The following is a 24,119-nucleotide window of genomic DNA, read 5'->3' as shown; positions in this document are numbered from 1 at the left end:
TAGAAGAAATCCTTACTTACAGCATGTGTAACGACCAGGCCACAGGGGCAACACATGAGGCTACTATGGGCCGTTGGGGGTAGTAGTTCATTTACTCACGGTTAGCAGAGCCTCCCTGGGCCGGCGTACAGTGATGGGGAAGACGGCGCTAAATTTACATATTATAAAACTTTGTTTTTTGCAGAAACTGCTGGATCAAAGTAAGTAACACAATTATATTGTCATATATCGCAATATAACTAATTTCACTAGCCCAAAAAAAAAAAAATCACTTTAGTGGGGTGACAGAAGCCCTTTAAGGTACTTTGGTGGCTGGGCCCCTGTGTTTGTGATGCCAGCACCGTAAGGTGCAAATGTTGAGAGTAGTAGAAAGGATGAGGAGTCAGTTGTAATAAAAACAAAGTTGAACATTTACTGAATCAATGGTCTCAGGACAGTTAGTGCAGTTCATTTATATATTAAAGGTAATAATCCAGATGTTACTTTAGCTGAGATCCTTATAGCAGGTCTGGCAATTGTCAGTTGAGGAGTTTTCTAATGCTGTTACTTTACAGGCAAAGAATGGGTAAATTTGGGTAAAGTCCACTTGCTAGAATTCAGGTACTGAATATAATGTTTTCCTAGTTAACTTGAGCAATTAAATAAGGGTGTTCTCCCTCATGGCAGGCAAACTCTCTGCTACATTATTTGATGTATTCAGATTCACTATATCACCAAAAGGCATTTAGTGAAAAAGGATAATTCTGTGCACTAATTATCCAGTTGTGTCCAGGTACCTTTTAAATTCCTCCCGGTCACTTGTGCTGGTAAAGTCCCTCGGCTAGACTCGGCTCTAATCTTTACTAGACTTGCTTTATATTCATACTTAGACTTACTGTCTTGTGCTGGGCTGCAGTAAACTCTTGGTTGGTCCTATCCAGGTTTGATCAGGGCCCAGAGGAAAGAAAGGCAGCTACATTGTGGAACTTGCCTGTTCTCCTCCTCCATCAACTTCCTTCTCCTCCCTCTCTCACTTCAACTAACTACTTCCTCCTACTCTCCTCCTAGGACAGCAAACCCCAAGCTATATATAGTATGAGGCGCCAGCACCACCTAGGGGCTAATAAATGTAAAGACAATTCCAGCCTGATATTATGATAATACAATTCATTAAATCAGACAGCAGCAAAAATTGTAAGTGCCCACATATATCACATAGTGGGACACTGCACATGATCCTATTAGTAAGCATTTATTCTAAAATGCGTAAGCCAACACTACTTTTTCCACATGTGTTTTAAACATTTGTCATTAAAGTTTGGATTTTAACAGTCCATTCAAAGTACTCGTTGAGGAATTACTTTTTCTCATATACTATGTACAAGAATAGAATCATTTTCACATCTCAGTAAGATTTTTATTTTATTTTTGAGCTTGAAGTCCTTCACTTTTTGGATTTCAACTCCTCAATGTGCTTCCTGCAGATTCTGGTATAGTAACCCGGGTGTCTTCACTCCAGCTCAACTCACCCAGATAAAGCAGACATCGCTAGCTCGGATCCTCTGTGATAATGGGGACAACATTCGGCATGTGCAGAAAGATGTTTTCCATGTAGCCTCCTTCCCCCAAGGCATGCAGAAATGTGAGGATATCCCGGGAATAGATTTACGTTTCTGGCAGGAATGCTGTGACGGTGAGTAGGATGTGGTTGATATTTTCATGGCTCATAGTTGTGTTCTAACAGAGCTGGTGATGCTCAGAGACTGGTCATAAGTATATAAGCAAGAGAAGAGCATAGGTTATTGTGACACTTTATTCATGGCCTGTCCCCCTCTTGTTTCTATGTGAACGCAGGGTGTGGAAATAAAGGTCAATTTGATGCTTTTAATCTACCATTCCGAAGCCGAAGGAACAAGCAGTTCAGTTACTCTGAAGACAATCCCCACAGATTCAGTGCAGAGGAGTCTAGGTGAGTTATACTTCCCTATTGAGCTATTATCCTACTTAAAACATAACTTTTAGTAATTATTATTTAAAAATAAGTCCCACAAGAAACAATGTGTATGTTTTGATACCTGCACAAGTGAAATAATATGGACTTAAGTACAGTAGGACACAAGGGCAAATACATAAATAATCTCATATGCTCAGATTTGGACCAACATAGTCCCACTCACGGTTTGATGGTATTTTCTTATATGGAAATAAACCACGACAGAACAGGTGTAGTGGGAAGGTCCACAGGCATCTTGGTTGAGAGAATTTGAAAATAGAGGGATATTTTCTATTTGCGGGATGGAAAAGGCAGAAGGTGGGGAGAGAAAATCCCTATCAAACTATATAATTCTGCCTAAAAGCGGAGAAATCTCCCGCCTAAATGCGGGAGAATCACCTCCAGAGGAGGCGACCCCACTTATCGGTGGCTTTCCCTATTATCCTGTCCCTGTAAAAGTAGCTCCCAGTGTCTGTACAGCCAAAAATTGAAGTAATTTGAAATTCCCAACGCGTTTCCTCCAATACAGTTGTGACCGGATTCATCAGGGGAAAAAAGAAGATGTAAATATATTGTATAGATGTGGCATAATAGCCCTCAGCAACAATGGCTCTTCTGTTGATAAATCCAACTGGGTAATGCAGTCCAGGGATCTCTCTGTGACTGCACCTCTATATATACGCTAAAGTAAACTGGACAAACTTTAGATGAATTAATTACCTCATGGTGTGTATGATAATCGGTGTGCGTTCCACCGCCAGCCAGGCAAAACCGGAAGTGCGTCAGGTCACGTGCGCCAACCGCTGCTATTGGCCGGCGGTGGATAGCAGCGGTTGGCGCACGTGACCTGACGCACTTCCGGTTTTGCCTGGCTGGCGGTGGAACGCACGCCGATTATCATACACACCATGAGGTAATTAATTCATCTAAAGTTTGTCCAGTTTACTTTAGCGTATATATAGAGGTGCAGTCACAGAGAGATCCCTGGACTGCATTACCCAGTTGGATTTATCAACAGAAGAGCCATTGTTGCTGAGGGCTATTATGCCACATCTATACAATATATTTACATCTTCTTTTTTCCCCTGATGAATCCGGTCACAACTGTATTGGAGGAAACGCGTTGGGAATTTCAAATTACTTCAATTTTTGGCTGTACAGACACTGGGAGCTACTTTTACAGGGACAGGATAATAGGGAAAGCCACCGATAAGTGGGGTCGCCTCCTCTGGAGGTGATTCTCCCGCATTTAGGCGGGAGATTTCTCCGCTTTTAGGCAGAATTATATAGTTTGATAGGGATTTTCTCTCCCCACCTTCTGCCTTTTCCATCCCACAAATAGAAAATATCGCTCTATTTTCAAATTCTCTCAACCAAGATGCCTGTGGACCTTCCCACTACACCTGTTCTGTCGTGGTTTATTTCCATATAAGAAAATACCATCAAACCGTGAGTGGGACTATGTTGGTCCAAATCTGAGCATATGAGATTATTTATGTATTTGCCCTTGTGTCCTACTGTACTTAAGTCCATATTATTTCACTTGTGCAGGTATCAAAACATACACATTGTTTCTTGTGGGACTTATTTTTAAATAATAATTACTAAAAGTTATGTTTTAAGTAGGATAATTATTCAGTGACACGCAGTTTATATTCCTACATTGTATTTATATTTTCTACTGTGAATTTATTCCCTATTGAGCTACTTTTATTTCGACAATGAATAAAGTTCTGATACAGTCCCCACAATGCCCCAACAATGTTTCTTTGCAGAGAAGATGGCCTCTTAATAAGCTGATCCAGGGTACTGTCAAATATACTGATATCTTCATTCAGATTTTGTGTAGCTGACTGTATAGCATCTAGAATTTCCTCATTTGTACCTGGACTTGTAGGTTTTGAGAAGGAGGTGAGAGGACATCAGAAGAAAATTATTATCATCATACTGATTACATTCTTTACCTTTATTACAGACTAAAGGATCTTGCTGATGACTATTCTGCAGAAGATCATGTGCCCAGGCTCGAGAGTGCCATCTCCACTCTACAGAACAAGGTGATGAGAACTATTAAGAATATTAACTTACTATGGAATGATTGTCGTACATAGTCAGTGACGTCTTGAAATCTGGAAATATTTCAGGATATGAACAATTGCCCCATGAAAATGGCCAATAAAGTTAGTTTCACACATGCGTCAATGAAATCTGGCAGGATGCCCCAGCAGAGAACATCCTACCAAGTTCTTCAGATTGGCATAACCAGATAGTGCCACCTGCCTGCTGGAGCCTGTTGATTTTAATGGAATGCGGCACGGCAAAAACTGTTTAGTGCGGCAATATTTATCCAGCCAAATGCCAGCTGATATGTCGAGGAGTAGCAAGATCCCATTATAGTCAATGGGATCCAGAGGGCTGGATTTCTCTGATGCATGTGTGAAAGTAGCCTAACATAAAACAATAGGAATTCATCAGGGCCCCATCTCACATTGTAACATAACTAAACTTAGATTAACTAAAGATGCCCATACAGATTCAGTAGCTGTCGGCTGACTGCTATCCCCCCATTTTGTACACATACATGCTCAGTTTAATCGAGCATGAACCGTATGTGTTTTCAGGGAGAGAGGAGAAAGCTACTGCCAGTCACAGGAGAACTAAAAGATCAGGCAAAAGATCCTTCTCTTCTCTGACATCATCTGCCTGGGGAGAGTCGGTAGCTCCCCATACACATTAGAATGTTCCCAGTCCCTCTAAAAATGGAGGGTTCGGACAACAATGAACTAATGTGTATAGGGACATTACGTTAAAGGTGTCACAGTGTACGGTAAAGTGGCAAACCTTATAACTGCTTCCTGAAATCATAATGCTATGGCGTTCAAGGGGCTCATGCTAGTGTGCTCTTGATTTTGACAGATCCCATATGACAAAAGTCTCTAGCTGGTGCCAAGAAAGGTCTGCTTGCTCTGGAATATCACACCCTCTTTGTGTGTGGAATAGGTGGTGTGGTGGTCCCTCCTCAGTCAAGTGTCCCTGCCTCAGAAAACACTGATTAAAATGATCTAGTTAAAAGGGTTTTCCAAGACTGTACAACTGAAGACCTATTCTGAGTAGGATAGGTCATCAGTATTAAAGTCTCAGAAAACCCATTTAATTAGATACTGTTAAAATTGGGCTAGCCGTTCTATGGTCACCATATCATAGAGGGAATAAGATGGGCAATAAGACCCATGCATGGTCTCCTTGACCAATGTCCTATAGTCCTGCTCTCACGTTGTAGTAAATTGTCACTTTGTCAAAGTGTCCCCACTGTAAACCATAATGTGGGAGTGTCACCACTAAGGCCACATGGAGATAGACAGACAGTACATCGTTCTGCATCTCCAATGTGGAAAGCAATGGCAAACAGCGGTAAAGAAAGTTCAGGTCTAGTGTGTATCATGTGGGGTCATCTTCCACCACAAAATCTCAGTGCTGGGTACTTATACTGGTTCAGGAGTCAGCTTGTTTCTACTGAGTAAAAAAAATTGTAGCTGGCTTAGCTATATACAGCTGCCTTTCTTTGGCATCAGCTGAAGCATTCTCATGAAGTGACATGGGGCCTTTCGGAAAAACATGTCCTACAGTACTACTAATTACGCTATCTATATTCAATGAAACTAATTGCTTTGAGAAGTTAGTTTATAGAGGTTTTCCGTAAGTAAAGTATTGATGACCTATCCTTGGGATAGAACAAAAGGAATCGTGACCAGCATCTTCTCTTTTCCGCAAGTTTTATTCCGGTTCACATATAACACAAGGCAATGTTTCGGCTTATATCAAGCCTTTCTCAAGCAATATTGTATTTCACACATTAACAGATTTAAATACATACAAGAAAAGGGGGTGCATCGAATCCTCCATCAATCATCAGGCTGTGTATAATCACTATTTTCTCAATACCTATCACAAATATTTGCATAATGTGGATTAAAATATCCTCCATACAAAAGAGAACTTCTTACATGATGTTTGTTTAAAATGGACCAGTCAACTTCAAGATGGCTGTAACTGCGTGCCTCTCCAGCGTCTCGGCTGTACCTCTGCGCATGTCTCAGTATCACACATGTCCCGCACCTCTGTGCAGACGGCGCATGTCACGTAACGTGTTTTATTATCAAACTTTATGTATATTGTAGGAAGGCGCAAGGGGCCGTCATTGATGGAAGGTATGTGTCACCGAGATTCCTGGCCTCGGTGAGGTAAGAGCCGGTAGTTTTCAGTGTCAGCGGCAGCTAGTGCTGATTGACACTGTTTGTTATTAGTTTGGCTGTAAAGCCGATCCGGCTGGCTCTTACTGGGGGTAGCCAAAGTGCTGGGTGGGTGGCTGCTCCCCACGCTCCAGGCCGGGTCTTTATAAAACCCAGCCAGCAGTCTCAGCTGTGAGTGGTTTATCCTCCATCTGACAGAGAAGCTGGGGAGTCTCTGTGTTTTGGGACCTGTGAATTTGTGCTGTGCCGCATGCCGGGAAACAGGCCCCTAAAGCCTGCTGTGGACTGCGGGTGGAAAACTGCTAACCAGGTGAAGATTTTGTTCTATGGACATTGCATGGTGTGAACAAACACCAAGACTGTGAACGGTCATTTTTGTTTTTCCTTATGTGTGAATAGACACCAAACTGTTTAAGTTAAAGACTTTGCGATTGCCTCTATACTGCGTCTGCTAGCCTGTCTACCAGAGCAAAACCCTACAATATGGACAGACTTTGTATATAGACATTTCCTGCACTACTCTTCGTTTGAGCATGCGCCAGCTAACGCATGGGCACCAGGCGCCATGTTCCTATGACAACCTCCTACCCACAGTGCAGCACTTCAAACAGATTCCTGCATACTGTAGGAATTTGTCTGTGTGCTCCGACCCCTTGCTCTCACATCACAGAAATTTGTGTCATTTTGCTATTTACCACTTGTACATATTATTTCTCTTTTCCCATTATTTCACCAGCCACACTGTATGCACTTCAATATCAGCCAGCTCACAGTTCGATTCGTCCTAATAAAAATACAATAGACACATTGTGTTATACAGGGAGTGCAGAATTATTAGGCAAGTTGTATTTTTTAGAATTAATTTTATTATTGAACAACAACCATGTTCTCAATGAACCCAAAAAACTCATTAATATCAAAGCTGAATATTTTTGGAAGTAGTTTTTAGTTTGTTTTTAGTTTTAGCTATTTTAGGGGGATATCTGTGTGTGCAGGTGACTATTACTGTGCATAATTATTAGGCAACTTAACAAAAAACAAATATATACCCATTTCAATTATTTATTTTTACCAGTGAAACCAATATAACATCTCAACATTCACAAATATACATTTCTGACATTCAAAAACAAAACAAAAACAAATCAGTGACCAATATAGCCACCTTTCTTTGCAAGGACACTCAAAAGCCTGCCATCCATGGATTCTGTCAGTGTTTTGATCTGTTCACCATCAACATTGCGTGCAGCAGCAACCACAGCCTCCCAGACACTGTTCAGAGAGGTGTACTGTTTTCCCTCCTTGTAAATCTCACATTTGATGATGGACCACAGGTTCTCAATGGGGTTCAGATCAGGTGAACAAGGAGGCCATGTCATTAGATTTTCTTCTTTTATACCCTTTCTTGCCAGCCACGCTGTGGAGTACTTGGACGCATGTGATGGAGCATTGTCCTGCATGAAAATCATGTTTTTCTTACCTTGCAGACTTCTTCCTGTACCACTGCTTGAAGAAGGTGTCTTCCAGAAACTGGCAGTAGGACTGGGAGTTGAGCTTGACTCCATCCTCAACCCAAAAAGGCCCCACAAGCTCATCTTTGATGATACCAGCCCAAACCAGTACTCCACCTCCACCTTGCTGGCGTCTGAGTCGGACTGGAGCTCTCTGCCCTTTACCAATCCAGCCATCTGGCCCATCAAGACTCACTCTCATTTCATCAGTCCATAAAACCTTAGAAAAATCAGTCTTGAGATATTTCTTGGCCCAGTCTTGACTTTTTAGCTTGTGTGTCTTGTTCAGTGGTGGTCGTCTTTCAGCCTTTCTTACCTTGGCCATGTCTCTGAGTATTGCACACCTTGTGCTTTTGGGCACTCCAGTGATGTTGCAGCTCTGAAATATGGCCAAACTAGTGGCAAGTGGCATCTTGGCAGCTGCACGCTTGACTTTTCTCAGTCCATGGGCAGTTATTTTGCGCCTTGGTTTTTCCACACTCTTCTTGCGACCCTGTTGACTATTTTGAATGAAACGCTTGATTGTTCGATGATCACGCTTCAGAAGCTTTGCAATTTTAAGAGTGCTGCATCCCTCTGCAAGATATCTCACTATTTTTGACTTTTCTGAGCCTGTCAAGTCCTTCTTTTGACCCATTTTGCCAAAGGAAAGGAAGTTGCCTAATAATTATGCACACCTGATATAGGGTGTTGATGTCATTAGACCACACCCCTTCTCATTACAGAGATGCACATCACCTAATATGCTTAATTGGTAGTAGGCTTTCGAGCATATACAGCTTGGAGTAAGACAACATGCATAAAGAGGATGATGTGGTCAAAATACTCATTTGCCTAATAATTCTGCACGTAGTGTATATCCACTGTGTTCAATTGGCATTATATCACCTAAATGTGATAAAATTATCAACATATAACTTCAAAAATAAATTCCCCATAAAAACATATACCTAGAAGGTCCAGGGACCTCATGGTTACTACAAAACACAAACAAACGCGACACTTAGCTTCTGTAGTGATGGATGAGCAGGATCACCAGAGACGACCTCACACCAGCTCAGCCAAACCCAAATGAATCTATCTACTGCACAGTCAGAAGGGTGGGGAAACACTAAATAGGGTAGAGTAATGAGTACTAAGCTACACCTGGCCCTCTCCTGGATCACATCATACCTCACAGACCGGACGTTTAGAGTCTCCCACTCTCGCACCACCTCCTCATCTCATTCCCTCTCTGTTGGTGTCCCGCAAGGCTCTGTCCTAGGACCCCTGCTCTTCTCTATCTACACTTTTGGCCCGGGACAGCTCATAGAGTCCCATGGCTTTCAGTATCACTCCTACGCTGACGACACACAAATCTACCTCTCTGGTCCAGACATCACCACCTTACTATCAAGAATCCCACAATGTCTATCTTCTATATCATCCTTCTTCGTCTCTCGCTTTCTAAAACTTAACATGGATAAGACAGAATTCATAATCTTTCCCCCATCTTGTTCAACCCCCCCAACAGACCTATCTATCATGATCAATGGCTGCACACTCTCCCCGGTATCAACAAAGCCTGCTGCCTTGGAGTGACCTTGGATTCTGCCCTTTCTTTCCAACCGCACATCCAAGCCCTTTCCACCACCTGCCGCCTCCAACTCAAAAACATCTCCCGCATCCGTTCTTTCCTTAACTTTGAATCTGCGAAAATGCTTGCACATGCCCTCATTATCTCCCGCCTAGACTACTGCAACATTCTCCTCTGTGGCCTTCTATCTAGCACTCTCACACCCCTCCAATCTATCCTCAACTCCGCTGCCCGACTAATCCACCTCTCACCCTATTACTCCTCTGCCTCTCCCTTCACTGGCTCCCCATTGCCCAACAAATTCACTTCAAAGTACTAACAAATACATACAAGGCCGTCCATAACCTGTCCCCTCCCTACATCTCTGAGCTACTTTCCCGATACACCACCACACGCACTCTCCGATCCTCACAAGACCTCCTCCTCTCCTCTCCTCTTATCGCCTCTTCCCACAATCGAATCCAAGATTTCTCCCGTGCATCCCCCATACTCTGGAACTCGCTACCCCAACATATCAAACTCTGACCTACAGTGGAATCCTTCAAAAGAAACCTGAAAACCCACCTCTTCAGACAAGCCTACAACCAATGACCCTGCTGCCTCTATACCGCCATGACCAGCTTTACCCTCACCTACTGTGTCCTTCTCTCATACCACGTAGATTGTAAGCCCTCACGGGCAGGGCCCTCTCTCCTTCTGTACCAGTTTGTAGCTCATCTTGTTTATGATTAGTGCAATTGTCTGTATTATGTATGTGCACCCCTTATCATATGTACAGCGCTATGGAATAAATGGCGCTTTAATAATAAATAATAATTAAAAAAACAGGGGATGAGGTCACAAACAAACACTAAATAAAGAGTAATCAAAGACGCTGTTAGATTCCTCCATGCTCCACCAGTCTCCTTGATCTCCTAACATCTGTCACAGACGGGTCCGTGACATGTACTTGCAGATTTATTTGCAAAAAATAATGGAAAACAAGAAAATTACCATTAAGCAAGCATATAGTGGGGGGTGCGGTTGTGGTGATGGATACATCGAAGTACAAGGCTGAGGTATGCAGACAATTAAATGATGAAGAGGTATACACAAAATTAAATAAAGATCCCAAGTGTGAGATTAATAGAGAAATAGAAGAGGTGGATAGAGCTTTAGAGTGGGGAATAATTGATAGGGATTTGGCTAAATTCCTTATAGTAAAAAAACCAATTACACTATTACTATATATGCTCCCTAAGATATGCAAAGATTTGAGGAATCCTCCTGGCAGGAGATCCATTTTCTGTCCAATTGCAATTTTTTGGGATAAAGTACTTCGATGCTTTGCCACAACTGCACCCTCCTTTGTGAAAGACACCTCAGATTTCTTGGAGAAATTAAAAGGGATTGAGTTTATGAATGGGTATTTGGAAACTTTTGACATCGCATCATTATATACATCTATTAAACATAAAGCAGGTATGGATGTCGTCGATGTGGTGCTCGCTGGCTCGGGATGTGCTCCTCCCTGTGCATGGCTGATCCTCGGACTGTTGGAGGTTGTCCTTGGGAGGAAAGATTTCCTCTTTGGAAATTACCTCTATTGGCAGAGGCGGGGTATGGTGATGGGGTCGAATGTGGCCCCAACTTATGCCAATATCTTTATGGCGCAGTTTGAGGATCAGTACGTGTACAGGTCCAAATTTGGTGAGCACATCCTGAGTTGGTGGCACTACATCGACTATATCTTTGTGATATGGAAAGGGGATGAAATATCACTAGTTGAGTTTCCTGCATACCTTAACCCAGTGTTTCCCAACCAGTGTGCCTCCAGCTGTTGCAAAACTACAACTCTGCCTCTGTACTGCGCCTACTTATCCTAACTACCAGAGCGAATCCCTACAATATGTAAGAAGGGAAATGTATATGTAAAGAAGGGAAATGTACAATGAAGGGAAATGTAAGGAAGAGAAAGGAGAAGGGAGCACTTATCCCCTTTGTCTCCACATTTTGTGATTTAAGTCCTAAAATAGCACAATTTTTAAAACGGGATTGGCCGATCTTACAGAAGGAATGTCCAGATGTGATGGAGTTTAAACAGAATCCAATGATGTCATATAGACTAAGAATCTGAAAGATAGGTTGGTGAAATCTGATATTGGATCTATGAAAAAAGATAGACAATGGACTTTTTATGCAGCCTAGGAAAGGTAATTTTCCATGTTTAGGATGTTGCAACTGTGGGAATATGTTAAAAGGAGATACATTCACTCATCCCTGCAGTGTGATAAGTTATAAGATCAAGGAAAGGTATACATGCAGATTAGACTATGTGATATACATCATATCATACATCATACCCTGCAGTTTAATCTATATAGGAGAAACGACAATGGGGATCCGAGAAAGGATAAACATAAGAGTACAATTAGGAAAGAAGTAATGGAATTACCAATTCCTAAACATTTTAATGAGAAAAGACCTTTTGTTAACCAATTGAGATTTAAGGTCATTGACTCTGTACCCCCTCTTCGTAGAGGTGACAGAAGGTTTGCCATGTAGGAAAGAATTGAAGAGGATTCACACACTGCAATCATTACAACCAAGAGGGTTAAATATTGAGTTTAATGTGAGTCATCTGTAGTAACCATGGGGGTCCCTGGACCTTCTAGGTATATGTTTTTATGGGGGATTTATTTTTGTAATTTTTTTTGTTATATGTCGATAATTTTATCACATTTAGGTGATATGATGCCAATTAAACACAGTGGGTATATAACACAATGTATCTATTGTATTTGTATTAGGACAAATTGAACTGTGAGCTGGCTGATATTGAAGTGCATACAGTGTGGCTGGTGAAATAATGGGAAAAGAGGAATAATATGTACAAGTGGTAAATAGCAAAATAACACGAATTTCTGTGATGTGAGAGCAAGGGGCCGGAGCACACGGATGGATTCCTACAGTATGCAGGGATCTGTTTGAAGTGCTGCGCTGTGGGTATCAGGTTGTCATGGGAACATGGCGCCTGTTGCCCATTGGGCGTTAGCTGGCGCATGCTCACACGATGAGTAGTGCAGGAAATGTCCGCATACAAAGTTTGTCCATATACATAAAGTTTTTATGAAGAGCACGTTACGTGACATGCGAAGTCCGCACGGAGGTGTGGGATATGCGTGATACTGAGACACAGAGGTACAGCCGAGACGCTGGAGAGGCACGCTGTTACAGCCATCTTGCAGTTGACTGGTCCATTTTAAACAAACATCATGTAAGAAGTTCTCTTTTGTATGGAGGATATTTTAATCCACATTATGCAAATACTTGTGACAGGTATTGAGAAAATAGTGATTATACACAGCCTGATGATTGGTGGAGGATTCGATGCACCCCCTTTTTTTTATGTATTTCAATCTGTTAAAGTGTGACATACAATATGGCTTGAGAAAGGCTTGATATAAGCCAAAAGATTGCCTTGTGAACTGGAATATAACTTGCGGAAAAGAGAAGATGCTGGTCAGGATTACTTTTGTTCTTAACAGTTTGAAGCAGAGATGAGCCTGACCGCTGGTGACCGTGCGTCTTGTTAGAAATTGGGACATTGGTGCTGTCTTCATATATTATTGTCTATCCTTGGGATAGGTCATCAATATCAGATGAGTGGAGGTCCAACTCCCAGCACTACCGCTGATCAGCTATTTGAAGAGGCCACATTGCTTCGGTGAGCACTGTGGCCTCTTCCTAGGCCAGAAACATCACATTCATCAGTGACATGGCTTATGTGGAGATCACTCTCATTCAAAGGAATGGGCCTGGGCCGCAACACCAAGCACAGCAACGATACAATTTACAGCACTGTGCTTGGTGTGCTGTGAGGAGGCCACAGCGCTCAGCAAAAGAGTGCCGCAAACTCTTCAAATTGCAGATCGGTGGTGGCGCTGGATGTTGAACCTTAACCAATCCGATATTGATGACCTAAATGTATCCTGAGTATAGGTCATCATTGTTGTACTACTGGAAAACACCTTTAGGCTACTTTCACACTGTAGTTTTGGCTTTCCATTTGTGAGATCCGTTCAGGGCTCTCAAAAGCGGTCCAGAACGGATCAGTTTTGCCCTAATGCATTCATGGAAAAGGATCCGCTCAGAATGCATCAGTTTGCCTCCGTTCAGTCACCATTCCGCTCTGGAGGCGGACAACAAAACGCTGCCTGTAGTGTTTTGCTGTCCGCCTGACGAAGCGGAGCCAAACGGATCTGTCCTGGCACACAATGTAAGTCAATGGGGACGGATCAGTTTTCTTTGACACAAGAGAAAACAGATCCGTCTCCCATTGACTTTCAATGGAGTTCATGACGGATCCATCATGGCTATAGAAGACATAATACAACCGGATCCATTCATGACGGATGCATGCGGTAGTATTATTGTAACGGAAGCGTTTTTGCAGATTCATGACGGATCCGCAAAAACCGCTAGTGTGAAAATAGCCTCAATTGAACATACATAGCCTGAGACACATTTTTATAGTTCCCTTTCAGGTGCACATAGGACTTTTTTATTACTTTTTATTCCTGTTTTTGAAAGGTGAGATAAACAGAAAACAGCTATCCTGGGATTGTATTTATGTATTTTTTTATAGCATTTATCATGCAAGATAGATAACTTATTCTTTCTGTAGTATAGATGTGGTTACACCAGTTACATTTAGTTTTTTTTTGTGTATAGTAATATAAATAAAATGTTGTAAAAAAGGAAAAAAGTTTTTTTTAGATTTTTTTAAATTTAATTAAACACTTTATTAAACTTTTTTTTTTCCATATTTTTTTTACTTCCACCATGAGACCCGACCCTGCAAGCATTTGATTGCTTCATTAACTTATGCATTATGCTTGTCAATGTTGCCAGTTGTATCAGCCCGACAATTAGCCGTGCTCCGCATATGGATCTCATGGCCGGGCCTCACCCTGTATGGGCACCCGAATTCTCACTAATTTTCTGGAAAAAAACAAAAACAAGACCTCATATATGTGACAGCTGGAGAGCAAGTATGCCTTCTGATTGATAACCATGCCACCCCTCCCTTGGGGTCATCTGATGCCATACAGGAACAGCTGGCAGATCATTTGGTCTTGTTTTAAAGCCAAGAACTTTCTAACATCTCCTGCTGTAGCCACACTGTTGTCCAAGCACAGCTCGGGATAATCCGAGTATTAAGTCTATTGGACTGAAACTAAATTTAGTATTTTCTGTTTTTAGGTGAAAGAGCTTGAGGCTCAGGTGAGGCACCTTCAAAGAATGCTGCCAGACAGACACCCGGAGCACCAGAGTCAGCAATGATGTTAGCGAAGCTACAAGCACTGTATAAATAGAACAGGGACATTAAGATGGTACTAAATAAACATAAGGATGACAAAAAATAAAACGGGATATATTCTGCTGTGCATTCAGAAGAGCACATTATCTGTCTGACTGTTTAAGTATTGAGGTCTAATTACTTGGATCTACAGTACTTGGGATATAAAGAAAGCCTCTGCAGTAAATATACATATGGGATAATTAGTATGACCTTGTATTTCTATTCTAGCAGCAACCTCTTTTGTATTCGGCAGATTGGCCAGTTACCCTTTCAAAAAAAATTTCCAGGGCTAAAATATTTATGGCCTATCTTTAGGATAGGCCATGAATATCTGAAGATAGACGTCCAACTACCGACACCACGGCTGATTACAGGGGTTATGGTGCTCCAGCTCAATACTTTTAATGGTGGTCGTGCTTTGGATTTTTACCTTAGTCACATTCACTTGTATGAGACAGAGTTACAGAGAACTCCAGGTACAGCCCTTACAAAAAGTATGGAGTTCTCTGTAACTCTGTCTCATACAAGTGAATGTGACTAAGGTGAAATCCAAAGCACGACCACCAATGAAGAGGACAGTCACACATTGTCCTAGCACATTACATAGCCGTGACTGCATGGGGTTAGTCTACAGATGTAGCAGAGCTAAAATTGACTCTAACACATGCCACAGTGTCATCTTGTGACAAAAACCATTGAAATCAAAAAGCCTATTAGCATTTTCTTGCCATTGTTTACTTAACGCGTTAACCATCAAGTTTAGCTCGGCTACATCTGTACCTCTACTTACTCACTCTTGCACTCACCTTCCACTCAGGCTGCAAATTGAGTATAAATCCACAACACAGTCAATGCACCCCAAATATATTCTGCCATCACTTTTCAGAAGTAAGACCGGTAGCCTAACACCCACATTCTCCCCTTCAGCAGTCAAACAGCTAAACACTCTTAGAAAGGCTATGGAGTCTTTTAGAGCATACAAGAACTAATGTATTTTTAAGTTTTAAAGGGGTTGGCCACTTTGCATTATTTTTTCGTTACTCACTGTATTTGTCACTGCTGAACTTGTCCTCGCTAATATCCATCCATATTCTTTATATTGTCCTTTTATTGTACTTGGCTGGTGCCCCTTTAAGCAGTGCCCTCTGCATTGTTTATGTAACTCTGGCCCCCATGTATGACATTATAGAAAATGGCTGTCTAGGCTCCCCCGTCCTGCCGGCAGTGGGCATTCTCATCCTGTTTTCGAATGCGTAGACTCCACATTAAGTGTTCAGCGTTTGCACAGTAGAAACAATTCTCTTCTTCTAGTGTCTCGGTGTTGGAGTATAACTGAAGACTATAAGCAGCCACTGCAGCAGGCTTTGAAAGTGCACATGCTTGCTTCTCTAGCCAGCTGCGCTCCGATGCCAGGATACTGAGATCTATGAAGATGAACGGTTGGGACGGGAGCCATAGGCTGCCATGCCCCGCAGTCAACTGGCACTGTCTGACTCGCCTTTCCGGGGGCTCCACGCAATTGCATGGTGGTCAAGACTGCCACTTCATGCATAGACATGCTGCGTCCTCCAGAAATTGAGAGGACAGTTTGTATCTGCTCTCTGCTATGGCTAATTGGTGTACTAGGGTATTTAAATATACTTTTTTTCTAAACCAAGCAAGTCCTTTAAGGCTGCACCCACACTACGTGTTTATTGTTAAAAAAAAATATTGATCCAAAAACACCTTTTTCTGGTATTTTTTTTTTATAATAATTACATTTTTTTGCAGGCCATGTGTTTTTCTACAGGAAACGATGTACCTCCTCTTTCTCTGTAAATGTGAAAAAAGTCATGGTTCAAAAAGCGCCACTTGAAAACGCCATAAAAAATGCAACACACATTGACACATTTTGACACGTATTCTTTTTCAAGCAGACCCCCATAACACAATGGATATCTAAGGGACAAAAAATAAGGCAAAAAACATCATACCCAAGTGAAGAAAAATGCCATAAAAGTGGAGATAGTTGGGGAGATGTATCAAACTGTTGCAAAGTAGAACTGGTTTAGTTGCCCATAGCAACCAATCAAATTACACCTTTCATTTTCCAATGATGCTGTGACAAATGAAAGGTGGAATCTGATTGGTTGCTATGGGCAACTAAACCAGTTCTACTTTGCAACAGTTTGATAAATCTCCCCCAGTGTTTTTATCTAAAACAAACTACAGAAAAAAAGGTACCAGCCCCTAAAAAACACCCCCTGACTATGGGGAATATGTTATTGTGGTATGCCAGTTTTCTGTAGAACTCTTACATTTTAGCCCATTCTGCAGCAAAATGTGTAACTTTTCCCCCTTCTCCAGCATCCTTGCCACTTTTACAAAAACTTGGCTGGAGGGACTTCTGCAGCTCGATACATTTAACAATATGTGCACCAGAAATCTGGCACAATTGGTACCTGAAATTTATGCCAGCTCCTAGCTAGTACATATTTTGTTTTCTGCTACACGGACCTTCTAAGTGTACTTTCACACTTGCGGCAGAGGATTCCGGCAATCTGGACGCAAATGGATGCGGATCTGTCTCACAAATGCATTGCAATACCGGATCCGTCTTTCCGGTTGTCATCTGGAAAAACTGATCTGGTATTTATTTTTTTCACAGATCTAATTGCCTGTGCATGTGCGGACGAAAAGAACAGATCAGTTTTGCCGGAACACTTAGGGCCGGATCTGGCATTAATGCATTCCACCAAGTGTTCAGGATTTCTGGCTGGAGAGAAAAGTGCAGCATGCTGCGGTATTTTCTCCGGCCAAAAAACATAAGAGGCATCCTGACGCATACTGAACGGTTTCCTCTCTATTCAGAATGCATTAGGATAAAACTGATCAGTTTTTTTCCGATATTGAGTCCCGAGGACGGAATTCAATACCGGAAAACTTTAAAGCAAGTGTAAAAGTACCCTAAGGATGCACCAACATTATTAAGACGCAAGCTTGAAAGGCCAGTCTTAAAGAGGTTGTTCGGGTTCAAAGCTGAACCCAGACATACCCTTATTTTCACCCAGGCAGCCCCCCTGATGTTGGCATCAGAGCATCTCATGCTCCGATGCGCTCCCTTGCATTGCACTAGATCGCGCAGGGCACGGGCTCTTTTGTTTTCAATAACACACTGACGGGCGGAAACTGCAGTGTTTTTGGTGACATCACCGGCTCTGATGGGCGGGCTTTAGCGCTGCCATAGCCGTTTTACTGCCAAGGGCAGCACTAAATCCCCCACTCCCTCCCGACTTCCCCATACACATACACGTTTGGCTCAGCTAAATGTATATATGTATTCAATGGAAAGAGCTGACAACAGCTTATCTCCAGGGAGAACAAATGGATTGGGCAAAATGAATATTCTTATGTCCTTGGTCCTTGTCTCTCCTTACATCACCTGTCAGAGGAGAGTCGGCCCATCAGTGTCAGCCGAAACCGCTGTCTTCCGCAGGTTTGGCTGACAAAAGACTAAGGCTACTTTCACACTGGCGTTTTGGCTTTCCGTTTGAGAGATCTGTCATGGGCTCTAACAAGTGGTCCAAAATGAATCAGTTTTGCCCTAATGCATTCTGAATGGAAAAGGATCCGCTCAGAATGCATCAGTTTGAATCCGACCAGTCTCTATTCCGCTCTGGAGGCAGACACCAAAACGCTGCCTGCAGAGTTTTGCTGTCCGCTTGACGAAACTGAGCCAAACGGATCCGTCCTGGCACACAATGTAAGTCCATGAGGAGGGATCCGTTTTCTCTGACACAATCTGGCACAATATAAAATGGATCCTTCTCCTATTGACTTTCCATGGAGTTCATGACTGATCCGTCTTGGCTATGTTACAGATAATACAAACGGATCCGTTCCTGATGGATGCATGTGGTGGTATTATTGTAACTGATCCGTTTTCGCAGATCCATGATGGATCCGTCAAAACGCGAGTGTGAAAGTAGCCTAATATGTATGTCCAGTTTTATACATGGTGTGTGTTAAAGCTTTAGATGTGAAGGTGGTTTGTTTTTGCTGGGGCACATGGCAATGGTTGAGAAGTAGGCTTACTAATATGTACCATATATCAACCCGCAGGACTCCCATAGATATAACTGATATGCTTTTAATTTAATTAATAACTTGTACAACATATCCCTATATATTAGAATGTAGCAGTGCTTGTCATATTAGATCTAATTGTATAAAAACGTGTTTGCTTATGAATTTCTATAGAAAGCAATAAAACTGTGACTTCTGTGTGTCTTTATATTGATTGGCAATTGGTTACAGATATGTTTCTTAACTTAACTGAAACTGCAATTAGAAGAATGTAAATACTATAATACTGCGTCCCACATACTAGAATATAACTACTATAATACTGCTTCCTATATACTAGAATATAACTACTATAATACTGCTCCCTATGTACAAGATTGGAACTACTATAATGCTGCCTCCCACATACTAGAATATAACTACTATAATACTGCTTCCTATATACTAGAATATAACTACTATAATACTGCTCCCTATGTACAAGATTGGAACTACTATAATGCTGCCTCCCACATACTAGAATATAACTACTATAATGCTGCCTCCTATATACTAGAATATAACTACTATAATGCTGCCTCCTATATACTAGAATATAACTACTATAATGCTGCCTCCTATATACTAGAATATAACTACTATAATGCTGCCTTCTATATACTAGAATATAACTACTATAATACTGTGTCCTACATACTAGAATATAACTACTAAAATGCTGCCTCCTATGTGCAGTAGAGCCGGATCGGGGTATGCACACTGACGCCCAATTATATGCAATGGCTGGGTCAGGGGTAGGTGATAGTCTATAGGTTTTTTTTGTGACGCCAATTGCAGCGTGCGCAGGGTACTGTTGCTACCAGGTTAGGAATGCCAGAGTGGTGTAATGTCTCTGTATGGTAGTGGTAATGGTGTCAACAGTGTCTCCTACCTGGGTACGGCTGGACTCCTGGACCCTGGCTCACTTGCAATAAAATGAGTGTGTTGCTTTAGGAGTAATTGAGAGATTTGCAGCAATAATTGAGATCCAGACCTTTTGTAAAGTGATTTTCTTTTTGTCTTTACTAGATGCAGCTTTCATCCAAGTGAGATACAGCATTAGTCTTTGGTCCTAGCAGGTATTGGCAATGTGTGGCAGGAATCTGGCTTCTGCTCTATCATGTGCCTGGAGCTTTTGCAAAAAAGGGACGTCTGCTTAGTAGCTCTGTAATATGGCAGGAATTTGGCTTCTGCGCTTACTATCTTCTGCTGTATTGGGAACTTACTAGCTGAGGAGGAATATGTCTTCTCCTGGGGTCTCTGGATGTTACTCACAGTTATTGTTCCAGGGTATGCTTCTTCCTGTAACTGGAGGTGACTGCTTGCTTCTACCAGCTGATGCTGCAAGGCTCAGGCTGGGGATGATGATCAATTGTCTCAGCCGAGACAAGATACTGGCTTTGGATCCATAGATCTGGGAGCTGTTACCATGCACACCCTACCCCTAGCAGGTGGTGGGCTACACACTAACTTAACTTCCTGGTCTCCCCATGAGGCAGGACATGGGACAACCCACTTCTGCTCATAAGAGGGAGAGCTGAACTGGAATGTACTATTCCAGCTCAGAAACACTAAACTGAACTAAGTCCCTGCTGAACACATTGCTGCCACCTGCTGGTGAACATTGAAAATGACAACAATATACATTTACAAGGCTTAGAATGCACATATATGAGAATATAATGTGAAATTACACAAGATGACAAAGTTAATGCCCTTAACAGGTTGTAGCTGGGTAAAAGAGTTTCGTAACATAACTCTGGGATGTTACATATGTACCTATGTACAAGATTGTAACTACTATAATGTTGCCTCCTACATACTAGAATATAAATACTATAATGCCTCCTATGTACAAGAATATATCTACTATAATACTGCCTCCTATATATAAGAATATAACTACTATAATACTTCTCTTATATAAAGGAATTAATCTACGATATTGTCTTATATGCACAATAATATAACTACTATAATACTGGCCCCCATTTACAAGGATTTTACTACTATAATACTACCTACTATGTACAAGAATATAACACAACAAAAGACGCATACATGGGTAATAACACATAAAACACATACATGTACAGCGGAAGTGAGGTCTTTAAAGATGGTGCCTGACTTGGCCGCCAGGTGCCTACTGTTTTACACATCAGACACTGGTAGTATAGCTGATCACTGACTTTTAACCCCTCAGATGCAGTGGTCACAATTAGGGCTCATGCACACAAACTTATTTTCTATCCGCTTCTGTTCCAGTTTTTTTGCAGACCATATGCGGAACCATTCACTTCAAAGAGTCCACAAAAACAACGGAAGGTACCCCGTGTGCATTCAGTTTCTGTATTTCCGTTCCCCAAAAAAGTAGTGCATGTCCTATTATTGTCCGCATATGACGGTCCGAGGCCCCATTCGAGTCAATGGGTCAGAAAAAAATATAGAACACAAACGGAAGACATCCGTATGTCATCCGTATTTTGCGGAACCATACTGTAGAAATTCTATGCCCAGCCCATATTGCTCATGTGTTTGGTGATTAATAAGTTACTGTTTCCACTTCCGATCCACAAAAAATGGATCACATACAGAAACAATACGGATATGTTTTGTGGAATAACGGAACGGAAGAGGACTTAAATCAGGGGGGAAAAAAACTCAGATACGGAACAACGGATCCGTGAAAAACGGAACGCAAAACAACAACGGTCGTGTGCATGAGCCCTTAAGCTGTCTTTTCCTAGGAGCACTGCACTCCCTGGGACCAAACGGCTCATCTGCACTGACATCGCAGGAGCCATTTTGTTGCTATCCCAGCCTTGGGCCTTCTGAAAGTTCCAAGGCCTGTCATAGCGAAGTTCCTAACATTTTTTAAAAAGATTAAAAAATTCTAATTACCTTTTTCCGATTCATTATAAAAATAAACATAAAAAAAAATAAAGATAATTTGTATCACCACTTCCCACAATGCCCAAACTATTAAAACATAAAAATTCTTATCCCATTCGGTGAACTGCATAATGGAAAAAAAAAATCTAGGTGGCCAATTTTGCCAGTTTTTGGTCAAAAAACTAAAAGTCATACATGCCTCAACAAGGTATCAATAAAAACTACAGATCAACCCACAAAAAAATTAGCTCTTACATGCTCCGTAGACATAAATATAAAAAAGGTATGGGGTTCAGAACATGGCGATACAGAGAAAAATATATATTTTTTTTCAAAGTAATTTTCTTAGGTATTAAAACACAAAAAAAACTATCCATTAAAGGGGTTCTGCACCTTCATTTAACTGATGATCTATCCTCTGGATAGATCATCAGCTTCTGATCGGCGGGGCGCGGCTAAGCTCTGTTCACTTGAATGGAGCTTAGCCGCGCCCACTCTAGTTGATACAAGTTGTGACGTCAGTGGGCGGGCGGCCCGGCGGTAAACAGTGAGAAGGCAGCGGCGCTGCTGGAGCGCCGCTGCCTTCTCAAACAGCTGATCGGCGGGGGTCCCGGGTGTCGGACCCCCGCCGATCAGAAGCTGATGATCTATCCAGAGGATAGATCATCAGTTAAATGAAAGTGCAGAACCCCTTTAAGTATCCATAGAGAGTCAATCTGGATTTTCAGTCTACACACCAGATATCTGAATGGTTTGAATTAGCAGTATGACTTGATATTTGAATACTGGTGGTATAATGGTTTCTGTAGGAAATGTTTATTTCCAACCTTAATATGTTTTCCTTTATATGATTACCAAATTATTTGCTTTATAAGACCATAGCGGACCATAAGACGCACCTAGATTTTAGAGAAGGAAAATAAGAAAATAAAAATGTCATCAGAGCTCAGATCAGACTCCCAATCTTCATGAGACTTCAGATCAGACTCCCAAATAAGACCGCCAATCTTAAAGGGGTTGTCCGAGTTATGCAAAAAAATAAAATAATATAGCACTGTAAATCTGATGGTCAGCAATATATACATAAGCTAAGTAAATCTTGCCCAAAAAAAAGTTTATATTTCCACATTTCCCTGGTTCTCTTCTGGCCCTATGTTTGCCTGCAATAACGACCATCTCTGCCCCTCCCCCTGCTCTGGGGGAGTGAATAAAAGTCTGCTGTAGTCTGCTGAAATGTCTGACTGCTGTAATACTCAGCAGCATGTTGTATGTGTAGGACTACAAGTCCCAGCTGTACACTGACACTGCTGATACACACAGGATCTTCCCTTACCTGTTCTTGTGCAATACTCTGCAGATCTTCTCCAGTCTGTCAGCTCAGGGAGGGAAGCTGACATCACAGGTCATGCGACACCTCAGTGAAATCTGAGAAAGGAGCCATTCTAGATGAAGGAAGTGAATTGAAAATCCTTTACATTTGATTAGTTAGAAACATACAAAGAACAATAAAATAACTCGGACAACCCTTTTAATAAGACCATAGATCAGACCCCTAATGTTAATCAGACCTCCAATGTTAATTTGACCTCAGATCAGACCCCCAATGGTAATCAGACCTCAGATCAGACCCCCAATGTTAATCAGACCTCAGATCAGACCCCCAATGTTCATCAAACCTTAAATCAGACCCCCAATGTTAGACCTCAGATCAGGCCCCCAATGTTAATCAGACCTCAGATCAGACCCCCAATATAAATCAGACCTCAGATCAGACCCCATAATGATAATCAGACCTCAGATAAGACTCCCCGCCCAAAATTAATCAGACCTCAGATCAGATGTGTGATGAAACTAACCTTGCCACTGGGTTTTGGAGGGGCCTGTTTGCCAGCCTCTTGCCTCAGGATTATGGCCTATATACTAACTTTGAAGGAGAAGGTAGACCCAGTGGCGTTGCGAGGGGGGTGCGGGGGGTGCGGGCCGCACCGGGTGACACCAGTCTGATGGGGTGTCACCCGCCGGCCGCCGGAGTTCTCCTTGACTAACTAACTTTAGGCAGGGCCGGCGCTTCCATAGAGGCAGGGGGGCTCTCTCCCTCCCCCCCCTGTGCTGCTGCCGCTGCCTCCGCCAATGAGAAGAGGGATGGGAGGAGGAGGGGAGGGGCTGTGGCCACTGCGCCACCAATGAAGAAAACTGACCTGTAATACAAATACAGGAGGCGGGTGCCGGAATCAAATAGCCGCCACCCGACCTCTATGACAGGGAGCGGCACCTGAGGGGTTAACTGCCACTGATCGCAGCCCCCTATCATAGAGGTCGGGTGCCGGACATTTCATTCCGGCACCCGCCTCCTGTATTTGTATTAACATTGAGTGCGCCACCCCCCCCCCCAGTATAATAAACACTTTGTGCACCCCCCCCCAGTATAATAAAAATTAACTCACCTCCTCCAGTTGATCGCGCAGCTGCC

General features: G+C 42.2%; 1 protein-coding gene across 2 annotated transcripts in view; it reads left to right on the top strand.

Annotated features, from left to right (window-relative positions):
* The window catches only part of LOC122922286 (peroxidasin homolog), an 81,959-nt gene extending 66,807 nt beyond the window's left edge, over window positions 1–15,152 (top strand). Inside the window, exons 17-20 of one of the 2 annotated variants that reach the window (XM_044272847.1) lie at window positions 1,464–1,672; window positions 1,834–1,948; window positions 3,948–4,029; window positions 14,554–15,152. In XM_044272847.1, the coding sequence (XP_044128782.1) occupies window positions 1,464–1,672; window positions 1,834–1,948; window positions 3,948–4,029; window positions 14,554–14,634 (487 nt within the window). In that variant the 3' untranslated portion in view covers window positions 14,635–15,152. Of the gene's footprint in view, window positions 1–1,463; window positions 1,673–1,833; window positions 1,949–3,947; window positions 4,030–14,553 lie in introns of those variants that run through there. The other variant, XR_006387120.1, reaches the window with a different exon arrangement.
* The last annotated feature ends 8,967 nt before the right edge of the window (window positions 15,153–24,119 follow it).

Source organism: Bufo gargarizans, unplaced genomic scaffold, assembly GCF_014858855.1.
Source record: "Bufo gargarizans isolate SCDJY-AF-19 unplaced genomic scaffold, ASM1485885v1 fragScaff_scaffold_136_pilon, whole genome shotgun sequence".
NCBI classification, from domain to species: domain Eukaryota; kingdom Metazoa; phylum Chordata; class Amphibia; order Anura; family Bufonidae; genus Bufo; species Bufo gargarizans.
This window is presented reverse-complemented; position numbering and strand designations above follow the sequence as displayed.